The sequence below is a fragment of the Salmo salar genome, chromosome ssa14 (assembly GCF_905237065.1).
Source record: "Salmo salar chromosome ssa14, Ssal_v3.1, whole genome shotgun sequence".
In the NCBI taxonomy this organism is placed as follows: Eukaryota; Metazoa; Chordata; class Actinopteri; order Salmoniformes; family Salmonidae; genus Salmo; species Salmo salar.
Window position 1 is genome coordinate 37,421,221 of NC_059455.1, and position 27,762 is coordinate 37,448,982.

The 27,762-nt window shown below is 52.2% G+C and overlaps 1 protein-coding gene across 7 annotated transcripts; it reads right to left on the reverse strand.

Moving 5' to 3' along the window:
* Positions 1-134: 134 nt before the first annotated feature.
* erich2 (glutamate-rich 2) lies at positions 135-2,996 on the reverse strand. 7 transcript variants are annotated; one of them, XM_045694328.1, is made up of 10 exons: positions 2,780-2,996; positions 2,463-2,505; positions 2,288-2,324; positions 2,134-2,167; positions 1,945-1,981; positions 1,684-1,831; positions 1,217-1,425; positions 974-1,031; positions 742-813; positions 135-518 (listed from the first exon to the last, which is right to left on the reverse strand). In XM_045694328.1, exons 1-10 carry the CDS (start codon positions 2,785-2,787, stop codon positions 337-339), a joined length of 828 nt encoding a protein of 275 aa, XP_045550284.1. In that variant the 5' UTR covers positions 2,788-2,996; the 3' UTR covers positions 135-336. The 7 variants fall into 7 exon arrangements, with proteins under 7 accessions (XP_045550284.1, XP_045550285.1, XP_013996515.1 ...); XM_045694329.1 differs by having other exon boundaries at positions 1,217-1,359; positions 1,945-1,984; XM_014141040.2 differs by having other exon boundaries at positions 1,945-1,984.
* Positions 2,997-27,762: the final 24,766 nt, after the last annotated feature.

Here is a 27,762-nt window from a genome sequence, read left to right on the forward strand (position 1 = left end):
ATAATGCAGGGGTGTTGAAATGTCTATTAATAATACTGGTTCTACTAGAAATGTAGAGTACGTTTCCACTTATTCCCTGAGTACTTCTGTCAAACGAAACCCTTTGTGTAGAAGAAACCAGAAAGACACAGGCATCATGATGCTGAACTTTATTGTGTTATTTACATGAAGATTAAACAGGGACATGGTGATGAGGAAACCGTGTATGCTGTGATGGCCTCACAAAGGCAATGTGCGAATGTGAAATGCAAAACAGTGACACAATTGATATCTATATACTCATACAAAAGGCAAAGAAACGAACTGATGTTTCCACTGCAGTGTGCTGACTGACAGCTATGGGGAAAGGTGAGAGGGTGGACATGGTTTGTGTCTCCTCTCCAGCTCCTCTTTCTCATCTGACGACGATGAGGAGGAGCTGTCTGAGCTCTGAGGAGAGTCTTGATCACTCCCAGAGTCATCTTCATCACCGGAGTCTGAACAATCATCATCATCATCTTGGCTTTTCTCCTCTTGCTCTGATGGAACATTGTATAGGAACAAAGCAGAGACTTTGATTAGCTATATTAGGTGTGTCAGTGTTGGAACAAAAGCCTGCACACATAGTAACTCTCCAGAACTAGGGTTAGTGTGACCACTTGAATCCAACTTCCAACAATTGTCACACAGCCACAGTGGCCAAAAGTCTTCTCCCACAATAACCTTTGTGTGCATGTGCATGATTTGGAGGGAGCCACTCACCTCTCGCCAGTCTCTCCTGGATGAGAGGAATGAACTGTTTGGCTTCTGGATTATTTGGTTCATAGACCAGAACTGGAAGAACAGAGCATAGACACATCAATCAGCCATTGGTTGGCTAACTCATTCATTCATTGATTGGTTGATTGATGCAATGAGAGACAGATGAACAAAATGCACACATATAATCAAAACAATGAATGACAGAACTTTTTCATTTGACAAACAGACTTACTCATCTGACACAGTTTCTTTGCCAGTACAAAGTCTTTCTCCATTACAGACTTGAGGAACTGAAATCACAGACACAGATGGGAGTCACAGTCCATCCAGGCAGACCCAGCCTCTCATTGTTAACCAGCAATCTGAATTCCTCCATTAATCAGAGAAAATTACATCTCTGGCTGATATGAATGTATTCATTTTTAGTCAGTCTAATATGGGACTTGGGCTGACATGAACTGAAGAGTTAATTTACTTCAGCCATCAGCTCCAGCGGAGCCCTGTATCCCTCCTCCTCATCATCATCCGCCTCACCGCCATCATCATCATTATCATCATCATCCTCCTCCTCAGTGTGCTCTTCCTCCCCTTCTGGTTCAAGAGGGGGGAGGGGCTCAGCTGGAGGGTGAATACACACAGAGCAGGGAGTAGTTTGGGCCTGTGGCTGCACAAACACTCTTCCTCCTGCCCCACAAAACATCATCATAATTTTTCAGCAGTCATGCAAAAAAGATCAAACATTGGTGCAAAGTTAGATTCTCCATGTTTCAATCTACCAATCTATCTATACCAACCCACTGGGCACAGATGTCAATTCTACGTCTATTCCATGTTGGTTCAACATCATTTCATTGAAATGACGTAGAAACAACTTTGATTCAACCAACGTGTGCCCAGTGGGAATGCTCTTCTACTCTAGTAGTCCTGTCATATTCTACTGACCTGTAACAGCTGAAGCCAACTGCTGTGGTTTCTTACTGTCCTTCATCTTCAGGTCTTGGCTGAGGATCACAGGCGGTCCAGCGAACCCAACACTAATGTTATTCACACCTCCTGCACAGAGCACTTTGAATCTCCCAGGTGGAGTGACCTGGGTGAAAAATGAATTAGATATACAGACTAATAAAAGATAAATGCAATAGCTTAGAGTTTTCTTTTTGGGGGGGTTAGGGTTTTTTGCTTTCTTAGTGTTGATTTACTGACCTTCATAGGATTTGATACTGCTTGTGTAGGAAGGCTACTTCTGAAAAATACCAAAACACACACTCACAAAAATATGTAAATGTTTGTATCACATCAACTTGTGATGTGCAACTTTCTATCATGGAAACTCAACACCATGTCTGATGTTTTTTTGATGTAGTTAGAACTGGTCTTGATGTTAATTCTTACTGGGGTGCGGCAGTACAATACTTGGCTTCCAGTGCTTCTAGAACAAAAACAAGAAAGGGAGGGTGTCATAAATCCAGGTGAGAGTAGAATGGAAAGTACAGCTGTGGTTGTTTATTTCACCCTGTATACCAGATCTTTACACAGGCCTACATACCTTTAGGCATGTGTGTCTCAAGAAGTGCAGGGGCCACCTATATCAAAAGCAGGGAAAATATGAATATATGTATTTCATTGTTTGTTCACATACAAATTAAATATTTATCTGAAATAAAATAATCTTCCCAACATGTCTTGTTTCATCATGTCTTTGACAAAATAAACACTTTTACCTGCTTCTGTGGAACCTTGGAAGACTTCCCCACACATTCAAGTCTGGAAACAACAACATTAGACACTTTGACTGACAGCGAGCTAACGTCGTTACATGCAAGCACTCTCCCAACTGCATACGTTAATACTAGGCCTAGTTGATACATCTTGGAGATACAATGTCTCATTTGAAAAAAAGTGCCTGTCATATCAGCGATTCATTGTACAAGCACTGTGTTTGTCACATTGGCACATCATATTTGTAACCAATAACTCACGTTAACTAGCTACGTTAGCTAGCTACTGTAATGCTCAGCTGAATAGCTTGCTGGCTCACCTGCTCATCTAGCCGATTATCGATTACTTCCAAACCACGAGCAGTCCGACAAAGTTTAACAATAAATATTTCTATATGAAACAATCTTTTACTTTGTATTATCGATGGAGTCGTAGTAACATTAGCTAGCTCACTGTGTTTATTGCAAGTTTAGGGGCTGCTCATAAAACATGAGAAGAGAAAACAAAGTCTCATTCCCATGACAACGGGTCAACTCCCTCCCCCTCACAGCCCCACGTGGGTGCCTTTGTGCTAAGTAACGAATACACTGCTGTTCTGTGATGTTGGTGCTTTTACTTGCTTTCTTGTCAACTGTCACACAAACCAAACATAAAGCCTAGGAACACCTCGCAAAACGTTTTGTCAAGGTGAAATAGGCCTGCAAGAATATCATGATAAAAGCTTATGATACTGTCCTGTCTTTCTGTTCCCTCCCCTCTCTCATGTTTTCATTTAACCTTTATTTAACTAGGCAAGTCAGTTAACAACAAATTCTTCTTTACAATGACAGCCTAAATATGAAGTAGGCTATTGATAGCAAGTGCCCAGTTATAATTGTCCTTCCATTTGTGCATTTTTTTGGAGTGTTTACTGTGTTTGTTTGTTGCTGCTTCTCAGAGCTATGCTCGGGCACCTCCGCGCTCTACAAAGAACCTCACCCGCGTATGTGTATGTGCACGAGTACTCAATTTATTATTTTATTAAATGAGATGTCTCAAATTGAAGTGTATCCCGGTTTGATTGAGAAAGTCCTGTGAATATTATATGACGTTAATTTATGATGCTTCTAGACTTTTATAGCCTTCAGTTGATATACTGAATGAGATTTGTATGTACTCCTGCTTGTTGAGGCAATGGTTTTGCCCAAGTTGTTGCCTAAGGTATTTCAACAGGCTTTGCCAGTTTTCTGTACACTCTAATGGGTTAGTGTCTGAAATGTAGGCTGTATTTTAACTCTCCACAGTAGCCTAGGCCTACCAGCCTATCCGTAGCATGTTTCCTTAGACCAATTGTTGTTGCAAGTGCTTTTTTCATTATTTGTTGACATTATCCACTGCCACCATCACTACTATACTATATTTGTGTGAATAGAACCACCATTCTTTTTACCTTATCCTCTGTCTCCTGCCTGCCTACCTGCTGGACCGTAAGACACGTTTACCCTTTCACCAGGAGTTAAGATATACACACACATTCGCACACAAAAATCAATAGGCCATGGCCATGACAAGGTCTATCTCTGTAAGAGAGCAGGCTACAGCCTGGCCGTCTGCAGGTTTATCTATGTAAGAGAGCAGGCTACAGCCTGGCCGTCTGCAGGTCTATCTCTGGAAGAGAGCAGGCTACAGGCTGGCCGTCTGCAGGTCTATCTCTGGAAGAGAGCAGGCTACAGCCTGGCTGTCCAGGTCTATCTCTGGAAGAGAGCAGCTGTCTGCATTTAAACAGTACCACATCTTCTGCCTATCTCAGAGGCTTAGCTGCTGTACTTTAAATCAGTGTTTCTTTGCACCCCTCCCTCCGATGGTCAGCTGACAGAAATGTACTCAGTGCTCATGCTACTTGTAATCTAAGAGTAGAATCATAGCTTGCCAGTCCATGCTTTAAATATGGTTGATAAAGTCTGCTTTACAGCTTCTACTTGTTTGGCGGTTCTGTTGTTGTTTAACCTAATAACCTATAGGAGAAGATGAATTGATGTTGTTTCAGCTGATTGTATCAACTGTCAGCATTCTATACTTCCCTATTTCACTTTTCACCTGGTAGCCTATATATCTCTCAACCCCCCCCCACACACACACACACACACACACACACACACACACACACACACACACACACACACACACACACACACACACACACACACACACACACAGTGGTGACAAGGTAAAAATGATTTTGTTCTGCCTCTGAACAAGGCCCACTGTTACCTGGCCATCATTGTAAATAAGAATGTGTACTTAACTAACTTGCCTAGTTAAATAAAGGTTAAATAAAAAAAGTAAAAATATGTATAGCTCCACATGTTCAAACTAGTAGAAAAGGCCTAGGCCTATCAGCATTTTGAAAAGTCTATTTAATAATACTTACCTTTGGATATTTTGTCCCAAATTTCCAACTGCATGAGGACCAACCCCTGGCTATACAAGGCACTTTAGCAGAAAATGCTAGCTTGCTATTAGGTCAGGAAGCAGGCAATGTCTTCAAGAGGAGAGTGGAGCTCGAACTTGGGCGCTAGTGTTATGTGCACAGGTATGCCCATCATCACACCTCATGGAGTGATAGGCAACTGAACACAACTCATACCTGAAAATCAACTCAATGGATACTTATCAGAAAATACGCACTCTTGTGGAATGTATCAGTAGGCAACTACTATGATTATTATTATTTGACCATGCTGGTCATTTATGAACATTTTAACATCTTGACCATGTTCTGTTAAAATATCCACCCGGCACAGCCAGAAGAGGACTGGCCACCCCTCATAGCTTGGTTCCTCTCTAGGTTTCTTCCTAGGTTTTTGGCCTTTCTAGGGAGTTTTTCCTAGGGAGTTTTTCCTAGCCACCGTGCTTCTTTCATATGCATTGCTTGCTGTTTGGGGTTTTAGGCTGGGTTTCTGTACAGCACTTTGAGATATCAGCTGATGTACGAAGGGCTATATAAATAAATTTGATTTGATTTGATTTGCTAGCCTACTCTATGGCATAGAGTAGCCTAGATATAAATTCCACCTTCGAGAAGGTAAAAGCTTTTGAGGGACAGGTCAGTTAATTTACCAGCCACAGACACAGAACTCAAGTCATTCTGTGCAAAAGAAAATGATGGAATATCAATATTATGTACTTTTAGATTGACATAAAACTGGGGCCTTAGAGAGTCTTCAATTTGCTCTGTTTGACAGCAAGGTAAAAACCTCATGTGGAGCGCTGTCAGTCAGCAGAAGGTTCAGCTCCAGACAGGGTAGAGGAGCTAGTCAGAGGCCCATTAGATTATTCATATGTGAAATAGAGGGCGGTGCCTCTGGAATGTACAGTGATTGAGTAGGTGAAGTTATGGAGATTGTAGTCCTATTAGAGAGACGTGAGAGAGACAGTTCCACGATTTATTTTTATTTTATTTAACCTTTATTTATTTAAGTAGTCAAGTCAGTTAAGAACAAATTCTTATTTACAATGAGGGCCTACCAAAAGGCAAAAGACCTCCTGCGGCGACAGGGGCTGGGATTAAAAAATATATATATATAAATATAGGACAAAACACACATCACGACAAGAGAGACAACACAACACTACATAAATAGAGACCTAAGACAACAACATAGCAAGGCGGCAACACATGACAACACAGCATGGTAGCAACACAACATAACAACAACATGGTAGAAATGCAACATGGTAGCAGCACAAAACATGGTACAAACATTATTGGGCACAGACAATAGCACAAAGGGCAAGAAGGTAGAAGCAACAATACATCACACAAAGCAGCCACAACTGTCAGTAAGAGTGTCCATGATTGAGTCTTTGAATTATGATTTAGGGTTCTTTAATGTTGATTGAAGATTAACAAATGTCACTCAGCTGTGATTATCCAATTAACTGTCCATTTATCGATATAAGATGTGGTCTGGAAATAATAAACAGGATACAATGGCATCAATACTAAGATAAGGCACATATTAAATGAGCAATAACAAAACAAGATGTACAGCTCTCATCTGTTATAATATTACAATGACTGAAACGAAAATACAAGTAGTTAGCAACAAGAAGACTAGTAATAACAGGCGAAAATGTAGCTAACAACATTAGATACACTATATATACAAATGTATGTGGACACCCCTTCAAATGAGTGAATTAGGCTATTTCAGCCACACCCGTTACTGACAGGTGTATAAAATCGTACACATAGCCATGCAATCTCCACAGAAAAACATTGACAGTAGAATGGTCTTACGGAAGAGCTCATCGAATTTCAACGTGGCACCGTCATAGGATTGCACCTTTCCAATAACTCTGAATGAGATGTTCGACAAGCAGGTGTCCACATACATTTGTTCATGTAGTGTAGCTACAAAAAATGCTGTAATAATAACTAAAATATTATTAAACTATTGACAACTTGTCAGTAAAACATGGGAAAAACAAATACTGTACTTACATTTCTGGTATTCACTCGCAGTGATTAATAAAATGGTTAGAAAATGTTAATTGTTTGCTAAGATATTATAACCAGAGACAAAATCCGTTATAGGTAGAAGGTTCTGCTGCATCATCATCAAGGATGGCTGAGAACTGCACCAGCTGGGCTACTGGTCGTAGGTAAGTCCGACCCTTGACCTGGATAACAGCAGTCCTAATGCGGCCATCAGCTCCAGGGTAAGTATGAGTCACCGTCCCAACAGGCCAGAGAGCTTGTGGGAGCTGAGAGTCCATGATGAGAATCACTTGATCCACAGTAAATTCCTTTTAACCCTTCCTCCACTTCTGCCTTTCCTGTAGACTTGGCAGGTAGTTGTGAACGAACTGGGGCCAAAAGTGATTGTTCAAGGACTTGGCTATGCCTCCAGCTGCATTTCTCTACGATACTACAGGAGTCATACAAAGCCTGAGGAAGAGATGGGTCATTGAGTACAAGGAGTTGGAGGCTCGGTGTAATGGGATCTGGGTCAACCACATCGGAGGAGATGTACCCGAGGAGTTTTGCGTTAAAGATTCCCTCCTCTTCGGTAAGCACAGTGCTGAGCATAGTTTCAGTGACGGTCTGTTCCTTGAGTATGACCTTGAGAGAAGTCTGCTGATTTCACCTCTCTTTTCCACGTCTCACCAAAGTGAGGAGCGCTTGGCGGGTTGAACTGGAACGTTATCTTCTGTTACCCAACTGTTCCTTTGGGTGGGGCCCATCGCCTTCAAAGGCCTCTCGCAGTTTTCGGTCTCCTCCAATGAAGTTTGTTCCATCGTCCGAAAGGAGCTTGAAGGACTTCCCTTGAAGTGCAATGAAGCTTCTTAAAGGCATGGGGAAAGCATCAGCATCCAAGCTCTCCAGGAGGTCTAGGTGGCTGCAGCGATAGGTCATGCATTTGTAGACAATGTCCCATCTCTTTTCGTTACAACGAATGGTCCGAAACAATTCACTCCGGTAGAGTAGAAGGGTGGCTTCTACAGTTGTGGCCAAAAGTTTTGAGAATGACATAAATATTAATTTTCACAAAGTCTGCTACCTAAGTTTGTATGATGGCAATTTGCATATACTCCAGAATGTTATGAAGAGTGATCAGATGAATTGCAATTAATTGCAAAGTCCCTCTTTGCCATGCAAATGAACTGAATCCCCCAAAAACATTTCCACTGCATTTCAGCCCTGCCAAGGCTTCACAGACAAGGATAAGGGCTTCACAGGCAAGGATATTGCTGCCAGTAAGATTGTACCTAAATCAACCATTTATCGGCTCATCAAGAACTTCAAGGAGTGCGGTTCAATTGTTGTGAAGAAGGCTTCAGGGCGCCAAAGAAAGTCCAGCAAGCGCCAGGACCGTCTCCTAAAGTTGATTCAGCTGCGGGATCGGGGCACCACCAGTACAAAGCTTGCTCAGGAATGGCAGCAGGCAGGCGTGAGTGAGGAGAAGACTTTTGGAGGATGGCCTGGTGTCATCTGCCTCGTGTGGGGATCTAGTTGTTGCCTTTCCATGTATCGAACTTGCTGATATCTGGGAGCTGAGGACTGGAACTGACAGACACATGTACGCAGAAGGCTGATTTCTTCAGTTCACTGTTGTTAGGCTCTGGGTCAGCAGAAGGCATTGATCGCCACTGATCTTCTGAGTGTTGGATGAACTCAAGGCCTTGGTGCTATCAATGCGGCCTTCGATGCGGACCTATTTCAAGGTCTTTCCCCAAGTGATGTCATCCGCCGTGTTGTTCGCGGGATCCACATACCTACAGTTGGCTACATCCGTAAGGTCCTGAATCTCTGCTACACAAGTTCCTACAAAGACCTTGTATCTACACAATTCTGACATGAGCCAATGAAAGACTGTGGTGGAATCAGACCAGAGGATGACTGTCCAATGGGCAGGGTGAGTTCTGCTTGGAGGACGCTGGCCAGCTGAGCTCCAGTGAGGGCGGCACTCAGCTCCAAGCGTGGCATTGACAGCTGCTTCTTTAGTGCGACACGAGACCTGGCCAGAATGAAGGAGATGTGTACCTGCTTCTGTTCATCCACAGTCCGCATGTAGGCAACATAGCCATATGTGGAGGTCCCTGGTCGACTTTGGGGTGTCAGCCTATGGTGGCCCGTGACTTCTGGGGAGTTCCATCTGGACCAAGTCAGTAATCTCTTGTTCCCAGACAAGCCATTTATCCAGGAGGCTCTGAGGCTGAAAGGGCAACCTATTTCTTCTTTCCACAGGTCCTGGACGAGTACCTTGGCTTGGGTTGTGAAAGGCACGATGTATCCTAGTGGGTCGTATTGACAGGCGAGCACGCTGTATATATTCCTCATTGTAGGTTCGGAGCCCTCCACATTGCGGTGCTTGTATCCCATGGAGTCTCGGAGGCAGTTTCAACATTTCCCAAGGGTTTGCTCCTGGAGATCCATGCTACTGTGGGAAATTCATTGTTCGCTGCTTTCTGATCTGGCCTTGGGGGGTAAGTGCTCAATGCACCTGGTATGTTACTTGCCCACTGGCGTATCACAAAGCCTCCAGTCTGGAGCAACTGGCGCAGTCCGTTGTCGAGGTCTCTTACTTCATCGGCAGAGCGGATGCTTCGAAGGCAGTTGTCAATGTAGAATAACTCCTTGGCTGACTTCACAAGGTCTTGGTTGGCTCCTCTGTTGTCCTGAACATGTCTCTGCAGAGAGTAGATGGCACAACAAGGACAACAAGTTATGCCGAATGACAAGATCTGCCACTTCTAGATGCTCAGTTCTTCAGTTTTATTCATGTTCCATCAGATGAAGTGCAGCTCAGGTCTGTCGGTTGGTAAGAGGTGGATCTGGTGAAACATGCCTTTGATGTCACCACTCACAGCTACGGCATGTTTACGGAATCTGAGGAGGACACTGAGCAGGGTTGGTCCTAAGGTTAGTCCAGGAAGGAGAAGTGACTGTCCTTTATGCTGGAATGAACAGTTAAACATAATCCTATACTTTCCGCTGTGATGGACAATATGGTGGGATATAAACCAGGACTCAGTGGAGCTACTTGCCGTCTCCAGATTATTGATCTCCTGGCAGTACACCTCGGTGCATAGTGCGAAACGCCATCAACTTCTATCCTAGAGGTGGACGTTAGGAGTAGCATCATGGCTTGCTGGTCTTGTTTTGAGCAAGTCACTAGCTTCTCACTTAAGTAAGGAAGGGTAACGATCTGCCAAAGTTGCTCCACGTTTCTGAAGAGCTTGGTGGAAGGTGAAATGGTAGTGGTGAGCAGGTACTGTTGTTCAGCTGGTGCTGTGTGGACAAAGCTAGTAGGCATTTGCAGTGTCCAGCCGAGTTCACTGTGGAGAGTGATGGGTCCACCAGGCGAGGCTTTACACACTGGCTGTATGGGTATCAGGAGGTGAGGCATGTCCGAATCAAATCAGCAGCAGAGGTTGAGCGTGGTCCACCGGTGGCAAAGGCAGCTTGCAGCGGTGGTCATATCACCTTTGGAGAGCTGCTACTGGGCAGGAGTGTTCGGAAAGGCCTAGGTTGTCTGTGGTGAATGCCTGACGTAGCTGATACTTCTTGAAAGGTTTGGGGGGGGGACACTTCTTGAAAGACATTAGGGGACAAATCAAAGGTAATTGAGGCACCTTGCAGTTGCACAACATGTTTTGAAACTGTCCTGAGAGTGAGAGTCTCAGGCTCAGAAGTGAGGTTTAGTTGAAGAACAGCCTGTGGCAGGACAATGCTACGCTCCGAGCCATCATTGAGCACGGCACATGTCTTCAGGACTCGGCCTCAATAGTGAAGTTGGACTTTCACGACCTTCAGCATTACCTTCAGCGAACGGTTGGGCCTGTCCAGGTACACCTTGGTCATAGGGACACTCACCATGAGAAAGCTCTTCTTTTTTGTATGGTGTCGTGAAGGATCGCTAGGTTCTTCTCTCTCCATGTCTTGCAAGGTTGTTCATCCTTTATCCACTTGAGGATCTGTCCTGTGTTCAGCTTGTTAAACTCTTCACGTGTTTAGAAAGTGTTCTTTATTGTCACAGTGAGGTCAGTATCGCTTGGGTTTGGAATTCTCCTTGGATTGAGCAGGCTCCTTGGGACTTGGGTCATCACTTGCGTTGAAGAGGATCGAAGCAGATTTCTCGTTCTGCTCGTGGTGTTTTAGGCTTTGGTTTTTCCATTTATATTTCGAGGTTGGACATTAGCACGTTAGCACGTTGGTGTCACCTCATTAGTCAATATGTGTTACACCTGTTTTGTTTTGATTTTAAGTGTTTAGAACCCATAGACACCATTTTTATATTGGAGGAGGAAATGCATTTAAGTGGATCCTGTTGTGAAATGGAAGTTGTTTTCTGTTTGTTGTGAGCAAACTTGTCCAACAAAAATCTAGGATATATATGTTGTCTTAAGGGGGAAGGTGTTATAGGCTTTGGTTTTTCCATTTATTTTTCAAGGTTTGGATGTTAGCATGTTAGCACGTTGGGCACCGATTGGTGTCAACTCATTATTCAGTATGTGTTACACCTGTGCTGGCTTGTCAACTCATTAGTCAGAAGGCATTGGTTATATTTAAGAGTGGCTGGCCCAGTGCTCCAGTTGGCTTGAGCTTTGGTGGAGGTGTCACGTTCTCTATCTTCAAATTCCCTGTCATATATGAGCCAAGTCGCAGCATGCCGGTAATTCCACATCTTTATTAGAAGAAAACCGAACCAAAACAATAAACAGGTAAACAGCAAGAAACGTAACGCAACTGTGGCGTATACACACAGAAATAATAATAACCCACCAACACAGGCGGGGAAAAGGCTGCCTAAGTATGATTCCCAATCAGAGACAACGAATGACAGCTGCCTCTGATTGGAAACCATACTCGGCCAATAAAGAAAAACAACATCGACATACAACACATAGAATGCCCACCCCATGTCACACCCTGACCTAACCAAACAGAGAAAAACGACTCTCTCAGGTCAGGGCGGGACAGTACCCCCCCTCCCCCGAAAGGTGCGGACTCCCGGCCGCAAACCTGAACCTATAGGGGAGGGTCTGGGTGGGCATCTACTCATGGTGGCAGCTCTGGTTCGGGGCGTAGCCCCCACACCGCCCGCTGATCCCCCCGCTTCTGTGTCGCCGGAGGAACCAGACCGTGGATCAGCGCCGGAGGCTCTGAACTGCCGACCGCAGCTGAAGACTCTGGGCTGCAGGCCGCCACTGAAGACTCTGAACTGCAGACCGTCGCTGAAGACTCTGAACTGCAGATCGTCGCTGAAGACTCTGGGCTGCAGACCGTCGCTGAAGACTCTGAGCTGCAGACCGTCGCTGAAGACTCTGAGCTGCAGACCGTCGTTGAAGACTCTGGGCTGCGGACCGTCGCTGAAGACTCTGGGCTGCGGACCGTCGCTGAAGACTCTGGGCTGCAGACCGTCGCTGAAGACTCTGAGCTGCAGACCGTCGCTGAAGACTCTGAGCTGCAGACCGTCGTTGAAGACTCTGGGCTGCGGACCGTCGCTGAAGACTCGGGGCTGCAGACCGTCGCTGAAGACTCTGGGCTGCAGACCGTCGCTGAAGACTCGGGGCTGCGGACCGTCGCTGAAGACTCGGCGCATGCGGAGCGTCGCTGGAGGCTCCGGGCTGAGGAGCGTCGCTAGAGGCTCCGGGCTGAGGAGCGTCGCTGGAGGCTCCCGACTGGGGAGCGTCGCTGGAGGCTCCCGACTGGGGAGCGTCTCTGTAGGTTCCGGACTGGGGACCTTCGCTGCAGGCTCCGTGCCATGGATCATCACTACTGATTCCATGCCATGGATCATCACTGGAGGCTTTGTGCCATGGATCATCACTGGAGGCTCCGGGCCATGGATTATCACTGGAGGCTTCGTGACATGGATCATCCCTACAGGCTCCGGGCCATGGATCATCACTGGAGGCTTCATGCCATGGATTATCACTGGAGGCTTCGGACCATTGATCATCACTGGAGGCTTCCTACGGGGAGCTGGAACCGGTCTCACCAGACTGGGGAGACACACTGAGGACCATGTGCTCAAAGCAGGCACCGGCCGTACTGGGCTATGGAGGCGTACTGGAGGAAGAGTGCGAGGAGCAGGCACAGGACGTACTGGGCTATGGTGGCGTACTGGAGGAAGAGTGCGAGGAGCAGGCACAGGACGTACTGGGCTATGGTGGTGCACTGGAGGGAGAGTGTGCGGAGCAGGCACAGGGTACACTGGGCCTTGGAGGCGCACTGGAGGTCTGGTGCATAGGGCTGGCACAACCCGTCCTGGCTCGATGTTGACTATTGCCTGGCAAGGGCGGAGCGCTGCTACAGGACAAACTGGGCTGCGCTGGTGAATGAGGGGTACCGTGCGTAGAGCAGGTGCAGGATAACCTGGGCCGAAGAGATGCACTGGAGACCAGATACATTGAGCCGGTGCACTTCTCCCTGGCTGCCGGCCAACTCTAGCACGGCAACGGTGAGGAGCTTGCACCGAGTGCACCGGGCTGTGAGTTCGCACTGGCGACACAGTGCGTATCACCGCATAACACGGTGCTTGCTCGGTCACTCGCTCCCCACGGTAAGCACGGGGAGTTGGCTCAGGTCTTAAATCCACCTTAGCCAATCTACCCGTGTGCCCCCCCAAATCTTTTGGGGGGCGCTGCCTCTCGGCCTCCTGTTGCTTGCCTAGCCGTTCCTCCCAGTATCGCCGCTCCCCAGACCTTGTCCAGGGTCCTGCCCCATCTAGGATCTCCTCCCAGGTCCACTCCTCTGAGCCATACTGTTTGGTCCCACTCCTCCTCCTGGAGAGTGCACGCTGCTTGGTCTTCTTGTGGTGGGTAGTTCTGTCACAGGCGTCAACATGAGTAGACCAAGGTGCAGCGTGGAATATGTTCATCTTGTATTTTAATACCAAAAATGAACACTTTACAAATATAACAAAAATGACAGCCGACAGTTCCGTCAGGTACTTACAACAAAACAGAAAGCAACTACCCACAAAAAACAAAGGAAAAACAGGCTGCCTAAGTATGGCTTCCAATCAGAGACAATGATAGACACCTACCTCTGATTGGAAACCATACCCGGCCAAAACATAGAACACAAAACATAGAATGCCCACCCACCTATCAAACCCTGGCCTAGCTAAACAGAGAAAACACAGCTCTCCTAGGTCAGAGCGTGACACACAAAGGGTTGTGGTATAATGTCTCAGTACAGACACTTGCTGTCAATGATGTTATCGTGACATCACAATGCTCAATTGAGATGTCACTTTTCTGACATGGTGATGAATTCCTGAAATCCAGAATCTGAACATTCAGATGTAACAATTGGCACATTGTGACATTATTGTGGAACTCATATACTTGTCAACAACTAAAACACAACAAATAAGGAAAAAAGCAAGAATCGTTTTCTAACTGACTTCAGACAGCAACATAACAATGTCACATTAGCCTGTTAATGTTTGTTAATCAATGATCAGCAGTTAGCTTATCTTCACCACATGCATTTCATTGTTATTTTGTTTAACTCCACTCCTCGTAGCCTGCATTGCTGTCGAGTGTGAGTAGCTCCTTCTGTTTGGAACCGATTAAATAGTTCTGACGAGAAATGACTTGCACACCCAATCTTCTTCACCCAGACAAGTAATGAGATGAGAGAAGGGGAGAACACAGACCACACCCTGAATCTCAAATTCTGGCTAGGCCTAGACCCTATCTCCTCGGCACTCTAAGAGGATTGAAAGCTATATGGTTTTAGAATGGCGCCGTGTAGGCTACCACTGCCTTCGAGGACCGGAATTTTGTAGTGCATGGAGTAGAGTACACACCTCTGCACTGCAGTATCATAAGATTGAGCCCCCCTTCAGTTGATCCCACTCTCTCAATACATTGGCAGTAGCAATGCAAAGCCTACTATGTGAGGCCTATGGTATAAGAGGCAGTATTAAGACTCACATAGCATATGCTGTGCTACAGTATTTCATCTCTCTACAACAGTGGAGGCTGGTGACTTGCAAAATTGAGGAGGATGGGAGACCCACGGTATAGGCGTGGACAGCACAGAGTCGATAAAGCAAGTTTAAAAAATCATGAAAGATTTTAACCTAAAGCGTTTAATGGAGACATTCATAGTACAATATCGACTCGGAGTATCCGGGCTACTGAAGTGTTGGTATGACATCATAATGTACAGATTCAATTTTACCAAAGGTTCCATTGGTGATGTCGCAATGCATGCAACAACAATGGAGCTAAAATATCACTCTGCATAATCTTCTTTGTGTGTATCTGGTGTATGGCTTGCCTCATGCTTCACAGCACTGGGAAAGCAGCAGCTAGTTATCAATGCAAATTGCAATCAGAGGAGCTGATCTGAGAGAAAGGATAATTACTCCATTATGGCTGTTACCAAAGTGTGTGTGTGTGTGTGTGTGTGTGTATGTGTGTGTGTGTGTGGGTATGTGTGTGTGTGTGTTTGTGTGTGGGTGTGTGTGTGTGTGTGTGTGTGTGTGTGTGTGTGTGCGTGCACAAGCATGCATGCGTGCGTTGGGCTCTCTGCTTAATAGAGGGGCTCGATTTATGGAGCGTCCTGCCCACCAGACCTTTAGTAACCATCTCCAGATAAAGTTATGTTATAATTTTATCTTCCGAAACGGAATTTGGCGGCTATTAAAAAGTACTGTCGTGGACAGATGGCCCATGGCTGTTATTGTAATACCTTTGGAGAGGAGCTACTGTGGATGTTTTACTGACCGTCTCTGCTCTCAAACAACCTCTTTCCCCCAATCCCAAATCCTCCCCCTGGGCCTAAGCACTTCTTGTAGATCTGATAGGAAAGGATAGATAAAGCGGCTCATTGTGTATGAGGACAGGCTACTCCTGTTCACCTTACACGTAAACACAATAATGATGACAAGTAGTGTCATTTAAATATTTTGGACATAACGAGCTAGTATTTATTAATCATTGAAATTCATTTACCTGACCCATTTTGTCCAAACCCACATTCTGATGTCTGCTGGAAATGTGTGTCTGTGTAAGTGTGTGTGTGGGTGTAAGCGGGTGTGAGCGTGTGTGTGGGTGTAAGTGTGTGTGTGGGTGTGAGCGTGTGAGCGTGTGTGTGGGTGTGAGCGTGTGTGTGGGTGTAAGTGTGTGTGTGGGTGTGAGCGTGTGAGCGTGTGTGTGGGTGTGAGCGTGTGTGTGGGTGTAAGTGTGTGTGTGGGTGTGAGCGTAAGAGCGTGTGTGGGTGTGAGCATGTGAGCGTGTGTGTGGGTGTGAGCGTGTGTGTGGGTGTAAGTGTGTGGGTGGGTGTGAGCGTGTGTGTGGGTGTGAGCGTGTGTGTGGGTGTAAGTGTGTGTGAGTGTGTGAGCGTGTGTGAGCGTGTGAGCGTGTGTGTGGGTGTGAGCGTGTGAGCGTGTGTGTGGGTGTGTGTGGGTGTAAGTGTGTGTGTGTGGGTGTGAGCGTGTGAGCGTGTGAGCGTGTGTGAGCGTGTGAGCGTGTGTGTGGGTGTGAGCGTGTGAGCGTGTGTGAGCGTGTGTGAGCGTGTGTGTGGGTGTGAGCGTGTGTGAGCGTGTGTGTGTGGGTGTGAGCGTGTGTGAGCGTGTGAGCGTGTGTGTGGTGTGAGCGAGTGTGTGGGTGTGAGCTTGTATGTGAGCATGTGAGCGTGTAAGCGTGTGTGTGGGTGTGTGCGTGTGTGAGCGTGTGAGCGTGTGTGTGGGTGTGAGTGTGTGAGCGTGTGAGCGTGTGTGTGGGTGTGAGCGTGTGTGTGGGTGTGAGCGTGTGAGCGTGTGTGAGCATGTGAGCGTGTGTGTGGGTGTGAGCGTGAGTGTGGGTGTGAGCGTGTGTGTGGGTGTGAGCGTGTGTGCGGGTGTGAGCGTATGTGCGGGTGTGAGCGTGTGTGTGGGTGTGAGCGTGTGTGTGGGTGTGAGCGTGTGAGCGTGTGTGTGGGTGTGAGCGTGTGTGTGGGTGTGAGCGTGTGTGTGGGTGTGAGCGTGTGAGCGTGTGTGTGGGTGTGAGCGTGTGAGCGTGTGTGTGGGGGTGAGCGTGTGAACGTGTGTGTGTGTGGGTGTGAGCGTGTGAGTGTGTGTGTGGGTGTGAGCGTGTGTGTGGGTGTGAGCGTGTGTGTGGGTGTGAGCGTGTGAGCGTGTGTGTGGGTGTGAGAGTGTGTGTGGGTGTGAGCGTGTGTGGGTGTGAGCGTGTGTGTGCGTGTGAGCGTGTGTGTGGGTGAGAGCGTGTGAGCGTGTGTGTGGGTGTGAGCGTGTGTGTGGGTGTGTGTGGGTGTGAGGGTGTCTGTGGGTGTAAGCGTGTGAGCGTGTGTGTGGGTGTGAGCGTGTGTGGGTGTGAGCGTGTGTGTGGGTGTGAGCGTGTGAGCGTGTGTGTGGGTGTGAGTGTGTGTGGGTGTGAGCGTGTGAGCGTGTGTGTGGGTGTGAGCGTGTGTGTGGGTGTGAGCGTGTGTGTGGGTGTGTGGGTGTGTGGGTGTGAGCGTGTGTGTGGGTGTGGCGTGTGAGCGTGTGAGCGTGTGTGTGGGTGTGAGCGTGTGTGTGGGTGTGTGGGTGTGAGCGTGTGTGCGGGTGTGAGCGTGTGTGTGGGTGTGAGCATGTGTGCGGGTGTGAGCGTGTGTGTGGGTGTGAGCATGTGTGTGGGTGTGTGCGTGTGAACGTGTGTGTGGGTGTGAGCGTGTGTGCGGGTGTGAGCGTGTGTGTGGGTGTGAGCGTGTGTGCGGATGTGTGTGGGTGTGAGCGTGTGAGCGTGTGTGTGGGTGTGAGCGTGTGTGTGGGTGTGAGCGTGTGTGTGGGTGTGAGCGTGTGAGCGTGTGTGTGGGTGTGAGTGTGTGTGTGGGTGTGAGCGTGTGTGCGGATGTGTGTGGGTGTGAGCGTGTGAGCGTGTGTGTGGGTGTGAGCGTGTGTGTGGGTGTGAGCGTGTGAGCGTGTGTGTGGGTGTGAGTGTGTGTGTGGGTGTGAGCGTGTGAGCGTGTGTGAGCGTGTGTGTGGGTGTGAGCGTGTGTGTGGGTGTGTGGGTGTGTGTGGGTGTGAGCGTGTGTGTGGGTGTGAGCGTGTGAGCATGTGTGTGGGTGTGAGCGTGTGTGTGGGTGTGTGGGTGTGAGCGTGTGTGCGGGTGTGAGCGTGTGTGTGGGTGTGAGCGTGTGTGTGGGTGTGAGCGTGTGAGCATGTGTGGGTGTGAGCGTGTGAGCGTGTGTGTGGGTGTGAGCGTGTGTGCGGGTGTGAGGTGTGTGTGGGTGTGAGCGTGTGAGCGTGTGTGTGGGTGTGAGCGTGTGTGCGGGTGTGAGCGTGTTAGCGTGTGTGTGGGTGTGAGCGTGTGTGCGGGTGTGAGCGTGTGTGTGGGTGTGAGTGTGTGAGCGTTTGTGTGGGTGTGAGCGTGTGAGCGTGGGTGTGGGTGTGAGCGTGTTTGTGGGTGTGAGCGTGTGTTCGGATGTGAGCGTGTGTGTGGGTGTGAGCGTGTGTGCGGGTGTGAGCGTGTGTGTGGGTGTGAGCATGTGTGCGGGTGTGAGCGTGTGTGTGGGTGTGAGCATGTGTGTGGGTGTGAGCGTGTGAACGTGTGTGTGGGTGTGAGCGTGTGTGCGGGTGTGAGCGTGTGTGTGGGTGTGAGCGTGTGTGTGGGTGTGAGCGTGTGAGCGTGTGTGTGGGTGTGAGTGTGTGTGTGGGTGTGAGCGTGTGTGCGGGTGTGAGCGTGTGTGTGAGTGTGAGCGTGTGTGCGGATGTGTGTGGGTGTGTGGGTGTGTGTGGGTGTGAGCGTGTGTGTGGGTGTGAGCGTGTGAGCGTGTGAGCGTGTGTGTGGGTGTGAGCGTGTGTGTGGGTGTAAGCGTGTGAGCGTGTGTGTGGGTGTCAGCGTGTGTGTGGGTGTGAGCGTGTGAGCGTGTGTGTGGGTGTGAGTGTGTGTGTGGGTGTGAGCGTGTGTGTGGTGTGAGCGTGTGTGTGGGTGTGAGCGTGTGTGTGGGTGTGTGGGTGTGTGTGGGTGTGAGCGTGTGTGTGGGTGTGAGCGTGTGAGCATGTGTGTGGGTGTGAGCGTGTGTGTGGGTGTGTGGGTGTGTGCGTGTGAGCGGGTGTGAGCATGTGTGTGTGGGTGTGAGCGTGTGTGCGGGTGTGAGCGTGTGTGTGGGTGTGAGCGTGTGAGCATGTGTGTGGGTGTGAGCGTGTGAGTGTGTGTGGGTGTGAGCGTGTGTGTGGGTGTGAGCGTGTGAGCGTGTGTGTGGGTGTGAGTGTGTGAGCGTTTGTGTGGGTGTGAGCGTGTGAGCGTGGGTGTGGGTGTGAGCGTGTTTGTGGGTGTGAGCGTGTGTTCGGATGTGAGCGTGTGTGTGGGTGTGAGCGTGCGTGCGGGTGTGAGCGTGTGTGTGGGTGTGAGCATGTGTGCGGGTGTGAGCGTGTGTGTGGGTGTGAGCATGTGTGTGGGTGTGAGCGTTTGAGCGTGTGTGCGGGTGTGAGTGTGTGTGTGGGTGTGAGCGTGTGTGTGGGTGTGAGCGTGTGAGCGTGTGTGTGGGTGTGAGTGTGTGTGTGGGTGTGAGCGTGTGAGCGTGTGTGTGGGTGTGAGCGTGTGTGCGGATGTGTGTGGGTGTGAGCGTGTGAGCGTGTGTGTGGGTGTGAGCGTGTGTGTGGGTGTGAGCGTGTGTGTGTGTGTAAGCGTGTGAGCGTGTGTGTGGGTGTGAGCGTGTGTGTGGGTGTGAGCGTGTGAGCGTGTGTGTGGGTGTGAGTGTGTGTGTGGGTGTGAGCGTGTGTGTGGGTGTGAGCGTGTGTGGGTGTGTGGGTGTGTGTGGGTGTGAGCGTGTGTGTGGGTGTGAGCGTGTGTGCGGGTGTGTGGGTGTGAGCGTGTGTGTGGGTGTGAGCGTGTGTGCGGGTGTGAGCGTGTGTGGGTGTGAGCGTGTGTGCGGGTGTGGCGTGTGTGTAGGTGTGGCGTGTGGCATGTGTGTGGTGTGGCGTGTGAGCGTGTGTGTGGGTGTGAGCGTGTGTGGGGTGTGAGCGTGTGTGTGGGTGTGAGCGTGTGAGCGTGTGTGTGGGTGTGAGCGTGTGTGCGGGTGTGAGCGTGTGAGCGTGTGTGTGGGTGTGAGCGTGTGTGCGGGTGTGAGCGTGTGTGTGGGTGTGAGCGTGTGAGCGTGTGTGTGGGTGTGAGCGTGTGAGCGTGGGTGTGGGTGTGAGCGTGTTTGTGGGTGTGAGCGTGTGTTAGGGTGTGAGCGTGTGTGTGGGTGTGGCGTGTGTGCGGGTGTGAGCGTGTGGCGTGTGTGTGGTGTGAGCATGTGAGTGTGTGGGTGTGGCGTGTGTTCGGGTGTGAGCTGTGTGTGGCGTGTGAGCGTGTGTGCGGGTGTGAGCGTGTGTGTGGGTGTGAGCGTGTGAGCGTGTGTGTGGGTGTGAGCGTGGGAGCGTGTGTGTGGGTGTGAGCGTGTGTGCGGGTGTGAGCGTGTGTGTGGGTGTGAGCGTGTCAGCGTGTGTGTGGGTGTGAGCGTGTGTGTGGGTGTGAGCGTGTGTGTGTGGGTGTGAGCGTGTGTGTGGGTGTGAGCGTGTGTGTGGGTGTGAGCGTGTGAGCGTGTGTGTGGGTGTGAGTGTGTGTGTGGGTGTGAGCGTGTGAGCGTGTGTGAGCGTGTGTGTGGGTGTGAGCGTGTGTGTGGGTGTGTGGGTGTGTGTGGGTGTGAGCGTGTGTGTGGGTGTGAGCGTGTGAGCATGTGTGTGGGTGTGAGCGTGTGTGTGGGTGTGTGGGTGTGAGCGTGTGTGCGGGTGTGAGCGTGTGTGTGGGTGTGAGCGTGTGTGTGGGTGTGAGCGTGTGAGCATGTGTGTGGGTGTGAGCGTGTGAGCGTGTGTGTGGGTGTGAGCGTGTGTGCGGGTGTGAGGTGTGTGTGGGTGTGAGCGTGTGAGCGTGTGTGTGGGTGTGAGCGTGTGTGCGGGTGTGAGCGTGTTAGCGTGTGTGTGGGTGTGAGCGTGTGTGCGGGTGTGAGCGTGTGTGTGGGTGTGAGTGTGTGAGCGTTTGTGTGGGTGTGATGCGTGTGGCGTGGGTGTGGGTGTGAGCGTGTTTGTGGGTGTGAGCGTGTGTTCGGATGTGAGCGTGTGTGTGGGTGTGAGCGTGTGTGCGGGTGTGAGCGTGTGTGTGGGTGTGAGCGTGTGTGCGGGTGTGAGCGTGTGTGTGGGTGTGAGCATGTGTGTGGGTGTGAGCGTGTGAACGTGTGTGTGGGTGTGAGCGTGTGTGCGGGTGTGAGCGTGTGTGTGGGTGTGAGCGTGTGTGTGGGTGTGAGCGTGTGAGCGTGTGTGTGGGTGTGAGTGTGTGTGTGGGTGTGAGCGTGTGTGCGGGTGTGAGCGTGTGTGTGGGTGTGGCGTGTGTGCGGATGTGTGTGGGTGTGTGGGTGTGTGTGGGTGTGAGCGTGTGTGTGGGTGTGAGCGTGTGAGCGTGTGGCGTGTGTGTGGGTGTGGCGTGTGTGTGGGTGTGCGTGTGAGCGTGTGTGTGGGTGTCAGCGTGTGTGTGGGTGTGGCGTGTGAGCGTGTGTGTGGGTGTGAGTGTGTGTGTGGGTGTGGCGTGTGTGTGGTGTGAGCGTGTGTGTGGGTGTGAGCGTGTGTGGGTGTGTGGGTGTGTGTGGGTGTGAGCGTGTGTGTGGGTGTGGCGTGTGAGCTGTGTGTGGGTGTGAGCGTGTGTGTGGGTGTGTGGGTGTGTGCGTGGCGGGTGTGAGCATGTGTGTGTGGGTGTGGCGTGTGTGCGGGTGTGGCGTGTGTGTGGGTGTGAGCGTGTGAGCATGTGTGTGGGTGTGGCGTGTGAGTGTGTGTGTGGGTGTGAGCGTGTGTGTGGGTGTGGCGTGTGGCGTGTGTGTGGGTGTGAGTGTGTGGCGTTTGTGTGGGTGTGGCGTGTGGCGTGGGTGTGGGTGTGGGCGTGTTTGTGGGTGTGGCGTGTGTTCGGATGTGAGCGTGTGTGTGGGTGTGAGCGTGCGTGCGGGTGTGAGCGTGTGTGTGGGTGTGAGCATGTGTGCGGGTGTGGCGTGTGTGTGGGTGTGAGCATGTGTGTGGTGTGGCGTTTGAGCGTGTGTGCGGGTGTGAGTGTGTGTGTGGGTGTGAGCGTGTGTGTGGGTGTGAGCGTGTGAGCGTGTGTGTGGGTGTGAGTGTGTGTGTGGGTGTGAGCGTGTGAGCGTGTGTGTGGGTGTGAGCGTGTGTGCGGATGTGTGTGGGTGTGAGCGTGTGAGCGTGTGTGTGGGTGTGAGCGTGTGTGTGGGTGTGAGCGTGTGTGTGTGTGTGAGCGTGTGAGCGTGTGTGTGGGTGTGAGCGTGTGTGTGGGTGTGAGCGTGTGAGCGTGTGTGTGGGTGTGAGTGTGTGTGTGGGTGTGAGTGTGTGAGCGTGTGTGTGGTGTGAGCGTGTGTGTGGGTGTGAGCGTGTGTGTGGGTGTGTGGGTGTGTGTGGGTGGGTGTGAGCGTGTGGGTGGGTGTGAGCGTGTGTGCGGGTGTGTGGGTGTGAGCGTGTGTGTGTGGGTGTGAGCGTGTGTGCGGGTGTGAGCGTGTGTGTGGGTGTGAGCGTGTGTGCGGGTGTGAGCGTGTGTGTGGGTGTGAGCGTGTGAGCATGTGTGTGGGTGTGAGCGTGTGAGCGTGTGTGTGGGTGTGGCGTGTGTGCGGGTGTGAGCGTGTGTGTGGGTGTGAGCGTGTGAGCGTGTGTGTGGGTGTGAGCGGGTGTGCGGGTGTGAGCTTGTGAGCGTGTGTGTGGGTGTGAGCGTGTGTGCGGGTGTGAGCGTGTGTGTGGGTGTGAGTGTGTGAGCGTTTGTGTGGGTGTGGCGTGTGGCGTGGGTGTGGGTGTGGCGTGTTTGTGGGTGTGAGCGTGTGTTCGGATGTGAGCGTGTGTGTGGGTGTGAGCGTGTGTGCGGGTGTGAGCGTGTGAGCGTGTGTGTGGTTGTGAGCATGTGAGCGTTTGTGTGGGTGTGAGCGTGTGTTCGGGTGTGAGCCTGTGTGTGGGTGTGAGCGTGTGTGCGGGTGTGAGCGTGTGTGTGGGTGTGAGCGTGTGAGCGTGTGTGTGGGTGTGAGCGTGGGAGCGTGTGTGTGGGTGTGGCGTGTGTGTGGGTGTGGCGTGTGTGTGGGTGTGGCGTGTGAGCGTGTGTGTGGGTGTGAGTGTGTGTGGGTGTGGCGTGTGTGCGGACGTGTGTGGGTGTGGCGTGTGGCGTGTGTGTGGGTGTGAGCGTGTGTGTGGGTGGCGGTGGCGTGTGTGTAGGGTGTAGTGTGTGTGGGTGTGAGCGTGTGAGCGTGTGTGGCGTGTGTGTGGTGTGGCGTGTGTGGGTGTGTGGGTGTGTGTGGGTGTGCGTGTGTGTGGGTGTGAGAGTGTGAGCATGTGTGTGGGTGTGAGCGTGTGTGTGGGGTGTGGGTGTGGCGTGTGTGGGGTGTGAGCGTGTGTGTGGCGTGTGTGTGGGTGTGAGCGTGTGAGCATGTGTGTGGGTGTGGCGTGTGAGCGTGTGTGGGTGTGAGCGTGTGTGCGGGTGTGGAGTGTGTGTGGGTGTGGCGTGTGAGCGTGTGTGTGGGTGTGGCGTGTGTGCGGGTGTGAGCGTGTTAGCGTGTGTGTGGGTGTGGCGTGTGTGCGGGTGTGGCGTGTGTGTGGTGTGTGTGGCGTTTGTGTGGGTGTGGCGTGTGAGCGTGGGTGTGGGTGTGAGCGTGTTTGTGGGTGTGAGCGTGTGTTCGGATGTGAGCGTGTGTGTGGGTGTGGCGTGTGTGCGGGTGTGAGCGTGTGTGTGGGTGTGAGCATGTGCGGGTGTGAGCGTGTGTGTGGGTGTGAGCATGTGTGGGTGTGGCGTGTGAGCGTGTGTGTGGGTGTGAGCGTGTGCGGGTGTGGCGTGTGTGTGGGTGTGAGCGTATGTGTGGGTGTGGAGGCGTGTGAGCGTGTGTGTGGTGTGAGTGTGTGTGGGTGTGGCGTGTGTGTGGGGTGTGAGCGTGTGTGTGAGTGTGGCGTGTGTGCGGATGTGTGTGGGTGTGTGGGTGTGTGTGGGTGTGAGCGTGTGTGGGTGGCGTGTGAGCGTGTGAGCGTGTGTGTGGGTGTGGCGGTGTGTGGGTGTGCGTGGCGTGTGTGTGGGTGTCAGCGTGTGTGTGGGTGTGGCGTGTGGCTGTGTGTGGGTGTGAGGGTGTGGGCGTGTGTGGGTGTGAGCGTGTGTGTGGGTGTGGCGTGTGTGTGGGTGTGAGGTGTGTGTGGGTGTGGCGTGTGTGTGGGTGTGGCGTGTGACATGTGTGTGGGTGTGGCGTGTGTGTGGGTGTGTGGGTGTGTGCGTGTGGGGTGTGAGTGTGTGTGGGTGTGGCGTGTGTGCGGGTGTGGCGTGTGTGTGGGTGTGAGGTGAGCGTGTGTGTGGGTGTGGGGTGTGTGTGTGTGGGTGTGGCGTGTGTGGGTGTGGCGTGTGGCGTGTGTGTGGGTGTGAAGTGTGTAGCGTTTGTGTGGGTGTGGCGTGTGGTGGTGTGGGTGTGAGCGTGTTTGTGGTGTGGCGTGTGTTCGGTGTGGCGTGTGTGTGGGTGTGGCGTCGTGCGGGTGGCGTGTGTATGGCGTGTGATTGTTGCGGGTGTGAGTGCGTGTGGGTGTGAGCATGTGTGTGGGTGTGGCGTGTGGCGTGTGTGTGGGGTGGTGTGGGTGTGGGGTGTGTGTGGGTGTGAGCGTGTGTGGGTGTGCGTTGGCGTGTGTGTGGTGTGGCGTGTGTGGGTGTGGCGTGTGTGCGGTGGCGGTGTGTGTGGCGTGTTGCGTGTGTGTGGGTGGGCGTGTGGGGTGTGGCGTGTGTGTGGGTGTGGCGTGAGCGTGGGTGTGTGGGTGTGAGCGTGTGTGTGGGGTGTGGCGTGTGAGCTGTGTGTGGGTGTGAGCGTGTGTGTGGGTGTGTGTGAGCGTGTGTGGGGTGTGGTGAGTGTGGGTGTGGCGTGTGTGGTGTGAGCGTGTGTGGTGTGCGTGTGTGGGTGTGTGGTTGTGGGCGTGTGGCGTGTGTGAGTGTGGCGGGGCGTGACGCAGTGTGTGTAGGTGGCGTGTGTGTGTGTGGGTGATGTGCGTGTGGCGGTGTGGAGTGTGTGTGGTGTGAGCGTGCGTGTGCGGGTGCGCGTGTGTGTGGGTGTGGCGTGTGGCGTGTGTGGAGTGTGCGTGTGACGTGTGTGTGGTGGGCGTGTGTGTAGGTGTGGCGTGTGTGGTGTGTGGTGCGATGCGTTGTGTAGGTGTGGCGTGTGTGTGATGCGTGGTGTGGCGTGTGTGTGGCGTGTGTTCGGAGTGGCGAGTGTGTGTGGCGTGCGTCGCGGGTGTGGTGTGTGTGGGTGTGAGCGTGTGTGGTGTGGCGTGTGGTGGTGCGCATGTGTGTGGTGTGGAGTGTGAGCGTGTGTGCGGGTGTAATGTGTGTGTGGGTGTGGCGTGTGAGTGTGAGCGTGTGTGTGGGTGTGAGCGTGTGTATGGGTAGCGTGGCGTGTGTGTGGTGTGAGCGTGTGTGCGGGTGTGAGCGTGTGTGGGTGTGGCGTGTGTGTGGGTGTGAGCGTGCGTGTGGGTGTGGCGTGTGTGTGTAAGTGTGGCGTGTGTGTGGGGTGTGGCGTGTGTGTGGTGTGGCGTGTGGCGTGGTGAAGTGTGTGTGTGTGAGTGTGGCGTGTGTGCGTGTGGTGTGGCGTGGGGTGTGTGAGTGTGTGTGGGTGTGGCGTGTGGGTGGGTGTGGCGTGTGTGCGTGTGGCGTGTGTGTGGGTGTGAGCGTGTGCAGTGGTGTGTGGGTGTGGGTGTGTGTGTGGTGTGTGTGAGGTGTGAGCAGTGTGTGGGGTGGAGCGTGTGTGTGGTGTGTGTGGGCGGTGTGGCGTGTGTGTGGGTGTGTGAGTGCGCGGTGTGTGGGTGTGAGCAGGTGTGGGGTGACGTATGGCGGTGTGTGGTGTGAGCGTGTGTGCGGGTGTGACGTGTGTGGGTGTGAGTATGACATGTGCGTGTGTGGTGTAGCGTGTGTGGGGTGGAGCTGGTTATGCGGGGTGACGTGTGTTGGGTGTAGCGTGTGTGCAGTGTGGGTGTGCGTGATGGCGTGTATAGGTTGTGAGCTTGCGTGTGTGTAGAGTGTGGCGTGTTGGTGTAAAGTGTGTTGTGGCGTGTGTGGCAGGTGTACGTGTGTGTAGGTGTGGCGTGTGGCTGTAGTGCATGTGGTGGGGAGCGTGTGTGGGTGTGACGTGTGCGGTGTGAGCGTGTGTGGTGTGAGCACGTGTGGTTGGGTGTGAGCGTGTGTGGTGTGGGCGTGTGGCGTGTGTGTGGGTGTGCTGCAGGTGTGCGTGTGTGATGGTGTAATGCGTGGCGTGTGGGTGGATGTGTGTGTGGGTGTGAGCGTGTGGGTGTGAGCGTGTGGCGTGTGTGGCGTGTGAGCGTGTGTGTGGGTGTGTGGGTGTGGGGTGTGTGCGGGTGTGAGCGTGTGTGGGTGTGAGCGTGGGTGTGCGCGTGTGTGTGGTGGCGCAGGTGTGGGTGTGTGCGTGTGAGTCGTGTGTGGGTGTGGCGTGTGCGGGTATGTGTGTAGGTGTGAGCGTGTAGCTTGTGTGCGTGGCGTGTGTGAGCGTGGAAAGAGCGTGTGTGTGGGTGTGGCGTGTGTGTGGTGTGGCGTGACAGGTGTGGTGTGTGTGGGTGTGGTGGTTGTGTGTGTGGCGTGTGATGGGTGTGACGTGTGTGGTGGGTGTGGCGTGTGTGTGGGTGTGGCGTGGGAGTGTGAGCATCGTGTGTGGGTGTGAGTGTGTATGGGTGTGAGCGTGGCGTGTGTGAGGTGTGTGAGGTGCGTGTGTGTGGGTGTGAGGGGAGGTGTGTGTGGTGTGAGCGTGTCGTGTGTGTGAGTGTGAGCGTGTGTGTGGTGTGATGTGGATGCGTGTGTGCAGGTGCGTGGTGGGGTGGCGGTTGGTGTGGCGTGGACGTGTTGGTGTGAGCGTAGTGCGTGTGTGTGTGAGCGTGTGTGCGGGTGTGAGCGGTGTGTGGGTGTGGCGTGTATGCGTGTGTGGGTGTGAGCATGTGTGGGGTGTGAGCGGTTGAGCGTGTGTGTGTGTGTGAGGTGTGTGTGGGTGAAGCGTGTGTGGGGTGTGGAGCGTGTGAGCGTGTGTGAGTGTGGTGTGGCGTGTGTGGGTGTGACGTGTGTGGAGTGTAGTGTGTGGACGTGTGGCGTGTGGCGTGTGGGTGTGAGCGCTGTGGGTGTGAGCGTGTGTGTGTGTGTGTGAGCGTGTGCATGGGTGTGAGCGTGTGTGTGTGAGTGTGGGAGCTGTGTGTGGGTGTGGCGTGTGTGGGTGTGAGCGTGTGTGGTGGCGTGTATATGGTGTGGGCGTGTGAGCGTGTGTGTGGGTGTGAGGGTGTGGGTGTGGTGTACGGGGTGGGTGTGTGGTGGTGTGTGTGTGGCGTGTGTGTGGAGGTCGTTGTGTGGGTATGAGCGTGTGGGTGTGGAGCGTGTGGCGGTGTGAGCGTGTGTGTGGGTGTGGCGTGTGGTACGTGTGTGGTGAGGCGTGAGCGTGTGTGGGGTGTGACAGCGTGGGTGTGAGGGTGGGTGTAGACGTGTGTGTGGTGTGAAGCGTGTGTGCTGGTGTGAGCTGTGGCGTGTGTGTGGGTGTGGTGTGTGTCGCTTGGTGCTGGTGTGTGGGTGTACGTGTGTTGGTGTGTGTAGCGTGTGGTGTGTGGCGTGTGTGAGAGTATCGTTGTGTGGTGTGTGGCGTGTGTGTGTGTGTAGCGTGGGTGTGTGGGTGTGGAGACGTGGATAGGCGTGTGTGTGGGGTGTGAGCGTGTGTGTGGATGGCGTGTGTGTGTGGTGGCTAGGGTCGTGTGTATGCGTGTGTGGGTGTGAGCGTGCAGGTGTTGGAGTGTGGGCGTGTGTAGGTAGAGTGTAGGTGTGACGTGTGTGTGGAGCGTGGCGTAGTGTGTGGTGTGT